At 42.9% G+C, this 11,892-nt stretch overlaps 1 protein-coding gene across 1 annotated transcript in view; it reads left to right on the top strand.

The window, feature by feature from the left end:
• The window catches only part of LOC137438833 (regulating synaptic membrane exocytosis protein 2), a 63,679-nt gene extending 52,725 nt beyond the window's left edge, over window positions 1–10,954 (top strand). The window contains exons 24-28 of the mRNA XM_068134227.2: window positions 3,574–3,715; window positions 6,185–6,297; window positions 6,423–6,524; window positions 10,024–10,163; window positions 10,277–10,954. Of these exons, the coding sequence (XP_067990328.2) occupies window positions 3,574–3,715; window positions 6,185–6,297; window positions 6,423–6,524; window positions 10,024–10,163; window positions 10,277–10,495 (716 nt within the window). The 3' untranslated portion in view covers window positions 10,496–10,954. The remainder of the gene's footprint in view (window positions 1–3,573; window positions 3,716–6,184; window positions 6,298–6,422; window positions 6,525–10,023; window positions 10,164–10,276) is intronic.
• The last annotated feature ends 938 nt before the right edge of the window (window positions 10,955–11,892 follow it).

Below are 11,892 nucleotides of genomic sequence, written 5' to 3'. Positions count from 1 at the left end.
GGGGTGGGATCAAAAGGTCGAATCCCCAAAAAGTGAAATTACGGGCACATTTTAAAATATTTTAAATGAAACTTTTATATGTAATCAAAATTGAGGGACACATGAAATATGTAACGATTTTTTGGGATTTAAGCCTCAGTTCATGCCCCATGGGGCATTAGGATTCCAGGGGTCAAAATGGAAAAAACTTTTCAACTCAAAATTTGATATTGGGTCATTCCTGGTGGGACGTTTTGCCATCTTTCAACTTTGCTATAGGTAGTAAGCGTGGGGATTTGTGATGACGCACCATCAACTTCGCTCTAGTATGAACATTAATCAATCAATAATCGGTTTATTACAAAAAGATTTTCGCAGCATAGGCTGAATTACAGTCAATTTACAAATATTGCAGAGACAAGAACAAAAAAATAAAAATGGCTCAAACATAAAATGGCAAATAAATAACATAAAATTGCCATCAAACCAAGAAAGAAAACACAAACTTCTAACAAAACACAATTGGTGTCAAACTCATTAACACAAGGACCTCATCCAATTATTATTCAAAAGAGAGGTTAAAAAGGGGATGGGGCTGCACTTGTAGCGGTTGGTTCGACATCTAATAGTAGATAACATGTGAGAGGAAGTTATTGTTCCGAGGTGGGGGGAACCAATCTCTATGTACAGTCACGTGAAAAAGTAAGTACACCCCTTGTAAAGTTTTGACCTTTTCAACATATTTCAACATACAGCTATTTGAACTTCATTTCAACAATATTGACAGATAAAGGTGATATAATATAACAAATATCATGAAACATTTACATTTTGTAGTCCATTGTATAATTTAAATAAACACATGCAAATTTCGCATGTGGAAAAAGTAAGTACACCCCTACATTTATCACTACTTCAAATACCTAAAATTAGAATCAGGTGCACCAGCTCAGGTGCAAATGATTAGAACATCGTTAGAGAGGATCTTGGAGGAACCTGTCTTATTTAAACCTCAGACATTTAGTTTGGTTTGCTCTTTGTTGTTGAAGTGTGCGGCGTCACCATGCCTAGATCAAAAGAGCTCTCTGAGGCCTTCAAAAAGAAGGTTATAGATGCCTACGAGTCTGGGAAGGTATTTAAAAAGATCTCCAAACAATTTGAAATCAATCATTCGACTGTCCAGAAGATCATCTACAAGTGGAGAAGATTCCAAACAACTGCCAACTTGTTCAGGCCAGGCCGCCCCAGCAAGTTCAGCCCGAAAGCAGACCGCAAGATGCTGAAAGAAGTCTCTAAGAAGCCCAGAATGTCATCACGGGACCTACAGGTAGCTCTTGCCACTGTTGATGTCAAAGTGCACGAGTCTACCATTAGAAAGAAGCTGCACAAATTTGATATACATGGGAGGTGTAAAAGTAACCACATTTAGAGGCCATTTTTCCCCGCAAAGCGGGGGTTGGCCTTTTTCGAGGACCGTGGTTGTTGTTGTTTTTCGATCCCCTTTTTGAAGCAATGTTTTACGGCCGGATGCCCTTCCTGCCGCCAACCCTTTTTGTCGCCTTTTACGACAAGCAGGGAATTACCAGTGAACTGGTACTCAATTTGCCGACCTCGGAAGGATGACAGGCTGAGTCAACCCCCCTGGCTTTAATTCAGCGATCGACCGGGATTCGAACCCAGGATCCTGAGATCCTAAGCTGGCACCCTAGCCGCTAGCCCAACACCAGGTGTGCCAGGAGGAAACCTTTGCTGTCCAGAAAGAACATCAGGGCAAGACTAAAGTTTGCCAATGAACACCTAGGCAAAGTCCAGCACTTCTGGAACAATGTGCTCTGGACAGATGAGTCAAAGGTAGAGCTATTCGGCCACAGTACCAGAAGACATGTTTGGCGAAAACCAAAGGCAGCATTTGACCACAAGAACCTGATACCAACTGTAAAGCACGGTGGTGGAAATATTATGGTTTGGGGCAGCTTTGCTGCATCAGGGCCTGGGCAGCTCACCATCATAGAATCCACTATGAATTCTTCATTGTACCAGAGGGTGCTTGAGGATAATGTGAGACCATCTGTCGGAAGTTGAAGCTCAACCGAAGGTGGACCTTGCAACTTGACAATGACCCTAAACATACCAGTAAATCCACCAAGGAATGGCTGAAAAGAAAGAAAAGGAGGGTTCTGGAATGGTCAAGTCAAAGCCCGGATCTAAATCCCATCGAGATGTTGTGGGGGGATTTGAAATGAACTGTGCATGCAAGAAACCCCTCAAACATCGCACAGCTGAAATAATTCTGCATGGAGGAGTGGACAAAAAATTTTCCCAGTTGATGTCAGAGACTGGTAGACAGTTATAAGAAACGCCTACTTGAGGTTGTTTCTGCCAAAGGGGGCAATACCACCTATTAGAGCCAAGGGTGTACTTACTTTTTCGACATGCGAAATTTGCATTTATGTTTATTTAAATTATACAATGGACTACAAAATGTAAATGTTTCATGATATTTGTTATATTATATCACCTTTATCTATCAATATTGTTGAAATGAAGTTCAAATAGCTGTATGTTGAAATATGTTGACAAAGTCAAAACTTTACTTGGGGTGGACTTACTTTTTTATGTGACTGTGTGTTTGATTTTAAAAGTACATTACCAAAACTGAGGGAGAGCTGTTCAAGCTTCTCAGAAAGAACAGGGATATTAAATACCTGACAAATGTCTGCGTAAGGTTTGGTTCTACAAAAGTCACTGGAGAGAATTATACGAAACGCTTTCCATTGCAATTTCTCCAAACATTCCTTCTGGGCTTTAGTTAAGCCACAAAAGCATGCGGGTGATGCATATTCCAAAGTGGGTCTAACATACTGTAGATATACTGTTATTAAGTCAGAGACAGGGATATTACAACGTTTTATTTGCTGCAAAAAGTAGAGCTTTCTGTGAAGGTTTTACACAAGGCCTGAACTTGAGAGTCCCATTTCAAGTTTTCTTGCACATGGATGCCTAACAGTTGAACACGATCTGTTTGATTAATAACTGAGTCTCTGATATGAAAACTAGACACCTCTGCGGGGAGTCTTCGAAAACATGTAATCATGACTTGGCAGTTACTAGAATTAAGATTCATATTGTTTTTAAATGACCATTCTTGGAGACAGTCAAGTTGCTGCTACATACGATTAGTTTGTTCAGTGTCACTATAAGTTTGATTCCAAATATTAAGAGAATGTATCAAATGCATCCCATCTACAACCTCAATCAGAGTTTAGATTCTGTGTGTGGTTGGCCCACTTACGTTATATGAAATGTTGTATGAAACATTGTATCAAACCACTTCTAGCTCAAACAGCTCTTAAGGAAAGTTTAAAAAAATATTACATGAAACGTATGCACTCCTTTCCATAAAATTATTTTTATGGTGTCAGGTTGGGGATGGGAGGCTTGTGTGGTGCTAAACTGGGTTCCGTTGGGTATGGCAAATTTCTTTTTTCCATGTATGGCTAGTTTGAGGGACTTTGCAATGGAGTTGGATCTGCGCAATCGGTAAATCGATTAGATCGCCGGTGATGGAAATGTGAGTGATGCACGCTATTACAGATGCCGGAAACAGGAAGATGCGAAGTGCTGTACGGCGCAGCACTGAGACGGGAATGGCCATCGAGATGAGGAACTGGATGAGCCAACAGTCGAGTCGCGGCTCCGCCGACAGCAGCATCAACAGTTACTGCTCGGAGGGAAAGTAAGCACCATCTTGTGCACATTGTGCATGTGCACATCTTGTGCTGATTCTTCACCATTGAGAGATGGGGCCAAAAACGATATATAGCATGATGTTTAAAAACGTTGCGGACGAGTTATGGCAAAACTTGGTGGATGAGCTAGGTAGGTGACATGAACAAGCCGATTTGATTTCGGTTCAGGTCCGGATCCAGATCCGGCCTATCAGTGGAATGGATACAAAATGTAAACTGTTCAGCCTGGCGGATGTATGTGCTCCACCAAGTGCCGTTCTAGCTAGGCTTCCAGTGAGGTAAGCAGCATTATTATTATTATTCTCACACATTTTGTGGAGACGATTCCAAGAAAACCATTATAGCTAGCTGTACGAAACTTTAACTCATTATAGATACCAATGTAACTTAGTGCATCATAAATTTTGTTCTTGCAATTTTAACTTACATTGGCCTGTGATGTCATAAACTTCAAACATCTTCTTCTCCAGAACCGCTAAATGGATAAACGCGAAATTTTTACAAATACGACCGCCTTGCCATGGGGATAAAAGTCTGCGAAAAAAAACGTCATCGGTCGCGTGGTTTGGTGTCCGTATTGGATTCCAAAATTAAAAATCTAAAACCCACTTCTCCAAAATTGCTTATCAGATTGATACGAAATTTGAAACATATGTTTACATACCAAAGGGGGGGAAATGTTTTCAAACGACGACGTCATCAGTCATGTGGTTTGGCCGCCATCTTGAATTTAAGCAAAAATTTAAATATTATTTTCTGGAGTACCGCTTAACTGATCCAAGTGACGGATCCAAGTGAAATGTCATAAATATGATCAACTACTTATGTGGGAAAAATATTTGTAAACTATGACGCCATCAGTCATGTTATATGGTGACCAACCTGGTTTTAAGGAAAACCTTGAAACATATTTTTCTCCAGAACTGCTGAAAGGATCAATACGAAATTTCACATGTATAGAAAATGTGGATCAGATTCGGCAACGGTTGCTAGAGTGAGATGTGCATGGAAGAAGTTTCGGGAACTGAGTGGCTCTGCTGACGAGGAGGGGAGTGTCGTTGAAGCTGAAGGGAAAGGTGCATGCTGCGTGTGTGAGAAGTGTTATGATTTATGGGAGCGAGACATGGGTAATGAACGTAGAGCAGCAACGAAGGCTGGAAAGGGTGGAAATGCGAATGGTTCGGTGGATGTGTGGAGTATCGTTGAGAGAGAGGAAGACAAATGATGAATTGCGAAAGATGATGGGAATAGAGCCTGTAATTGATGCTGTGAAGAGGAACAGGTTGAGATGGTTTGGTCATGTGTTGAGGAAGGATGAAAGTGACTGGTTGAGAAGAGTGATGGAAATGAATGTAGAAGGAAGTAGAGGACGGGGAAGACCGAGAAAGACTTGGCTAAAGATGGTCGAAGAAGAAATGCGGGCAAGGGGAGTTAACAAGGGGAGATGCAGAAAATAGGGCAAAATGGAGAAGATCGTCATGGGGACCGCAAGGCTAACCCCCGCTCTTGCAGGGAAAATGGCCTTAAAATGCCTGTTGTTGTTGTTGTGTAGAAAATGTTTTTGAACTATGACATCATCAGCCACCTAGTATGGTGGCCATCTTGGATTTAAGGGAAAAAAATTGAAAATCCATTTCTACAGAACCACTCAACGGATCAATCCGAAACTTCACATGTAGGATTGCCTGCACATTAGGAATTTTTTTTTGCAAACTATGACATTATCAGTCGCATGGCATGGTGGCTATCTTATATTTAAGGAAAAAACTTGAAAATACCTCCAGAACCACTTAATGGATCAAAACCAACATTTACGGATATGATCGACTATGCCTGAGGAAAACTTATTGAAAATGATGATGTCATCAGTCATGTGGTATGGTGGCCATTTTGCCTGGAAGCCTATCATCACTGCTCACAGTTCGTTTTTGTTTTGGTTTGTCCTGATGCCAGGGGGTGCACTTTTTATCATTGTTTTTTAAATGGGGGGTTTTGAGGTGAGGGGATGGAGTGAGAGAGGCTGGTTTCACCAATTTTTAATGCAGTAGAACAATATCGAAAATTTTTGATTCTTTGTAGAAAGATGAGGTGGCCTGTTTGGTGTTCCCACCTGAAACGATGGCTCATTGTGCTCGGAACCCAAGTTTAATATCCCATATACGATATGTATTTGTTGTCTACTGTTGTCTTTGTAAGTTATGCCAAAGTATGTCTACTCATGTCTTTGCCATGTGATTCATGTGCAGGCTCCTCTAGGATCCTTGGATCAATGTAAAAAATAGCCATCCATGAAACGTATCTGCTTGTTATAACGAGGCTCGACTGTGCGAAATCTACCAGTGTGTGTTCATTATGTTCACTGGGCTTTTCCATTATCATCAGCAGAGCTGGTGTTTCACATGTTCATGCAAATGCTTACTCTTCCGTTGCACCATCACGTTGCACCTGTCTCCTAGTTTGATCTTTCCCAGCATAAGGCTGGAACAAGACAGGCAATTCAGCATGTTCTTGGATGGCCTGGGCCCGGGGCAGCTGGTGGGTCGACAGACACTCGCCACGACTCCGCTAGGTGAGTATGAATCTGAGGATCTGCTACACATGTTCTACAAAAACAAAAGGTCTCTTTGATGCCACTGTCGTGATTCGGGGTTGTCTATAAAGTCGGTCATTTATCCAAAGGAGTGTCTTTTCCAGGGGATATTCAGCTGGGTGTACAGACGAAGCAAGGAACGATCGAGGTAGAAGTAATCAAAGCCAGAGGTCTAATCCCAAAGGTGGGATCTAAAACGATTCCAGGTAAGTACGGACTATTTATCGTCCTCTGTTTTTCAGCTTTCTCACCCCTATTCCCTCCTACCCCCACAACAATCACACGTGTTCTGAGCCTTTCCTTATGGAGCTCACTGCTTATATGTGAGCTAAACTGTCTTGGTGGTTATGCTTTTAAATTAACTGTTTTGATTTTAAATACTCTCCCACATTGGTGAGTTGTGCATTCTACTGATTCATCATGGCCTTTCATTCATGGCTTTGTGATTGAGGTGGGGGGGGGGGGGGGGATTTGGTTGGGGAGGTGGGGGTGAAGGGGTTGAGGGCCAGGGGGGGTTGAGGGTGAGAGGACGGGGGCTTACCAATACCTTTGGAATGTAAGAATATATTTTATCGGTTAATATTTGTGATAATTAATTGCTTTGCTTCTTCACGCATCATGGATGTTGAAAAAAGAAAGTGATTCCCGTCATTGAAAGACATCAAGGAAATGTTTGAATGCTTTGCCTTCATCAATAAGTGAATTTGTGTGACCCGTCAACATCGTTCCAAGTCACCCGCTACTGCAGTTACTAATCACCGTTTTGCTTTTGTAAACCATTAAGAAACCTTTCATCCAGTCATTGGAAATTTTTGGCACTTCGGTCTTCGGCAAGTCATCATTCAGAGTGGACTTTTAGCTGGCTGTCCAGTTTAAAATAATATGGTTGGAAAATATCCTATGGTGTTTAAGAGTAGGCGTTGGGGTCGATACCCGGATTCAACATCCTCGTCAGTTAAGGAGGACCTATGCCGACTCGGAGAGTTAAGGTGGACCTATGCTGACTCGGCTGGTAAAGAAGGACCTCTGCCGACTCACAGGATTAAGGAGAACCTATGCTGACTTGGAGGTTTAAGAAGGACCTATGCTGACTCTGATGGTTAAGGAGAACCTATACTGACCCGGAGTGTTAAGGAGGACCTATGCTGACTCTGATGGTTAAGGAGAACCTATGCTGACTCGGGAGGGTTAAGGAGAACCTATACCGACTAAGAGGATTGAGGAGGATCTATGCCGACTCGGAGAGTTAAGGAGGATCTATATCGACTCAGAGTTAAGGAGGATCTATGCCGACTCGGAAGGTTAAGGAGGACCTATACCGACTAAGAGGGTTGAGGAGGATCTATGCCGATTCTGATGGTTAAGGAGGATCTATGCCGACTCGGAGGGTTAAGGAGGATCTATGTCGACTCACAGAGTTAAGGAGGATCTATGCCGACTCTGATGGTTAAGGAGGATCTATGCCGGCTGGGATGGTGAAGGAGGTTATATGCCGACTGGGATGGTTAAGGAGGTTATATGCCGACTGGGATGGTTAAGGAGGTTATATGCCGGCTGGGATGGTTAAAGGAGTATATATGCCGGCTGGGATGGTTAAGGAGGTTATATGCCGACTGGGATGGTTAAGGAGGATATATGCCGACTTGGATGGTTCAGGCGTATCTTTGTCGACTCGGATTGTTAAGGAAAACCTATGCTGATTCGGATGGTTAAGGAAAACCTATGCTGATTCGGATGGTTAAGGAAAACCTATGCTGATTCGGATGGTTAAGGAAAACCTATGCTGATTCGGATGGTTAAGGAAAACCTATGCTGATTCGGATGGTTAAGGAAAACCTATGCTGATTCGGATGGTTAAGGAAAACCTATGCTGATTCGGATGGTTAAGGAAAACCTATGCCGATTCGGATGGTTAAGGAAAACCTATGCTGATTCGGATGGTTAAGGAAAACCTATGCTGATTCGGATGGTTAAGGAAAACCTATGCTGATTCGGATGGTTAAGGAAAACCTATGCCGATTCGGATGGTTAAGGAATACCGGTGCCGATTCGGATGGTTAAGGAAAACCTATGCTGATTCAGATAGTTAAGGAATACCGGTGCCGATTCGGATGGTTAAGGAAAACCTATGCTGATTCGGATGGTTAAGGAAAACCTATGCTGATTCGGATGGTTAAGGAAAACCTATGCCGATTCGGATGGTTAAGGAAAACCTATGCTGATTCGGATGGTTAAGGAAAACCTATGCTGATTCGGATGGTTAAGGAAAACCTATGCCGATTCGGATGGTTAAGGAAAACCTATGCTGATTCGGATGGTTAAGGAAAACCTATGCTGATTCGGATGGTTAAGGAAAACCTATGCTGATTCGGATGGTTAAGGAAAACCTATGCTGATTCGGATGGTTAAGGAAAACCTATGCCGATTCGGATGGTTAAGGAAAACCTATGCTGATTCGGATGGTTAAGGAAAACCTATGCTGATTCGGATGGTTAAAGAAAACCTATGCTGATTCGGATGGTTAAGGAAAACCTATGCCGATTCGGATGGTTAAGGAAAACCTATGCTGATTCGGATGGTTAAGGAAAACCTATGCCGATTCGGATGGTTAAGGAAAACCTATGCTGATTCGGATGGTTAAGGAAAACCTATGCTGATTCGGATGGTTAAGGAAAACCTATGCCGATTCGGATGGTTAAGGAAAACCTATGCCGATTCGGATGGTTAAAGAAAACCTATGCTGATTCGGATGGTTAAGGAAAACCTATGCTGATTCGGATGGTTAAGGAAAACCTATGCTGATTCGGATGGTTAAGGAAAACCTATGCCGATTCGGATGGTTAAGGAAAACCTATGCTGATTCGGATGGTTAAGGAAAACCTATGCTGATTCGGATGGTTAAGGAAAACCTATGCTGATTCGGATGGTTAAGGAAAACCTATGCCGATTCGGATGGTTAAGGAAAACCTATGCTGATTCGGATGGTTAAGGAAAACCTATGCCGATTCGGATGGTTAAGGAAAACCTATGCTGATTCGGATGGTTAAGGAAAACCTATGCTGATTCGGATGGTTAAGGAAAACCTATGCTGATTCGGATGGTTAAGGAAAACCTATGCCGATTCGGATGGTTAAGGAAAACCTATGCTGATTCGGATGGTTAAGGAAAACCTATGCCGATTCGGATGGTTAAGGAAAACCTATGCTGATTCGGATGGTTAAGGAAAACCTATGCTGATTCGGATGGTTAAGGAAAACCTATGCTGATTCGGATGGTTAAGGAAAACCTATGCCGATTCGGATGGTTAAGGAAAACCTATGCCGATTCGGATGGTTAAGGAAAACCTATGCTGATTCAGATAGTTAAGGAATACCGGTGCCGATTCGGATGGTTAAGGAAAACCTATGCCGATTCGGATGGTTAAGGAAAACCTATGCCGATTCGGATGGTTAAGGAAAACCTATGCCGATTCGGATGGTTAAGGAAAACCTATGCCGATTCGGATGGTTAAGGAAAACCTATGCCGATTCGGATGGTTAAGGAAAACCTATGCCGATTCGGATGGTTAAGGAAAACCTATGCCGATTCGGATGGTTAAGGAGGACCGATTTTTTTTTCTTATCCTTTTGTAAACTGACAAATGTCCATCAGTTTTTGTAAAAGTTTTTGTTCCATCTTCATGATGACCATTTATTATCATTGCAGCTCCTTATGTGAAAGTATATCTTCTGGAAAATGGGGTTTGCATTGCGAAAAGAAAAACGAAAATTGCAAACAAATCCTTGGAGCCGACATATGAACAGCAGCTTGTGTTTGAAGAGGGTCCTCAAGGAAAGGTTCTCCAGGTAAAGTCCTTCGGTGTCTTTTGCAGCATCAATTCTGTTTAGCCGCAATGTATTGTATATCTGTCTGAGCTTCGACTTGAAGAAGTCACTGTGACTACTTTCTGTCTTTGTAGGTTATTGTGTGGGGAGACTATGGTAGGATGGACCACAAATCCTTCATGGGAGTTGCACAGATATTTCTAGGAGACATGGACTTGTCACGGACAGTGCGCGGCTGGTACAAGCTGTTTCCGACCTCGTCTCTGGTGGATTCTACGTTCCCACCGCTCACGCGCAGACCTTCCCAGACCTCCTTAGAAAGTTCTACAGGGCCTGCTTTTGCTCGATCCTAGCTCGAGGGAAGCCTCCACTTGTATCATTCCAGCTCGATGTCTGCTGCATGGGGAGGGACGAGGTCACGTGATGACAAGTGTGCAATTTCTCCAAAAGGTTTTCGGTTCTTCTATTTTTATTTATTTATTCTATCTTCATTTTTGGCACTACGGTGAATTGTTGTTGTAGAAATATCACGTTGAGGGACCTTGTGAACCCAGCCCAAGACGGACTTTCCTACCGCAAAGTGTAATTGGTCATTACTGAATGCAAAATACATTTATTTTTTCACAAAAGGATGCCTGGGGTGTACCTGTGAATACAAGCTCGCCAAGACAGACTTTAAAAGTGTTTATCTTTGCAAATTTCAAACAAACTATTGATCGAATGGCCAGAGTGTGTGTGTGTGTGTGTGTGTGTGTGTGTGTGTGTGTGTGTGTGTGTGTGTGTGTGTGTATGTGTGTGTGTGTGTGTGTGTAGGTGTGTAGGTTGTAGGTGTGTGTGTAGGTATGTGTGTGTGTGTGTAGGTGTGTGTGTGTGTGTGTGTGTGTGTAGGTGTGTATGTATGTGTGTGTGTGTGTGTGTGTGTGTGTGTGTGTGTAGGTGTGTGTGTGTGTGTAGGTGTGTGTGTGTGTGTGTGTGTGTGCAGGTGTGTGTAGGTGCATATGTGTGTGTGTGTGTGTGTGTGTGTAGGTGCGTTTGTGTGTGTGTGTGTGTGTGTGTGTGTGTGTGTGTGTGTGTGTGTGTAGGTATGTGTGTGTGTATGTGGCTGTGTGTGTGTGTGCTTGTGTGTAGCTGTGTGTGTTGTGTGTGTGTAGTTGTGTGTGTGTGTGTGTAGGTGTGTGTGTGTGTAGGTGCATGTAGGTGTGTATGTGTGTGTGTGTGTAGGTGCATGTATGTGTGTATGTGTGTGTAGGTGCGTTTCCGTGTGTGTGTGTGTGTGTGTGTAGGTGTGTGTGTATGTGTGTGTGTGTCTCTGTGTGTAGGTGTGTATGTGTGTGTGTGTGCAGGTGTGTGTGTGTGTGTGTGTGTGTGTGTGTGTGTGTGTGTGTGTGTGTGTGTGTGTAGGTGCGTTTGTGTGTGTGTGTGTGTGTAGGTATGTGTGTGTGTATGTGGCTGTGTGTGTGTGTGCTTGTGTGTAGCTGTGTGTGTTGTGTGTGTGTGTGTGTGTGTGTGTGTGTGTGTGTGTAGGTGCATGTAGGTGTGTATGTGTGTGTGTGTGTAGGTGCATGTATGTGTGTATGTGTGTGTAGGTGCGTTTCCGTGTGTGTGTGTGTGTAGGTGTGTGTGTATGTGTGTGTGTGTCTCTGTGTGTAGGTGTGTGTTTGTTTGTGTGTGTGTGTGTGTGTGTGTGTGTGTGTGTGTGTGTGTGTGCGCGTGCGTGCATTTTAGCTGTTTGAACAAATTGAGGGGGTTT

Source organism: Myxine glutinosa, chromosome 13, assembly GCF_964187855.1.
Source record: "Myxine glutinosa chromosome 13, kmMyxGlut1.1, whole genome shotgun sequence".
In the NCBI taxonomy this organism is placed as follows: Eukaryota; Metazoa; Chordata; class Myxini; order Myxiniformes; family Myxinidae; genus Myxine; species Myxine glutinosa.
The sequence above is the reverse complement of the archived record's forward strand: the minus strand, read 5'-3'. Positions and strand labels throughout refer to the sequence as shown.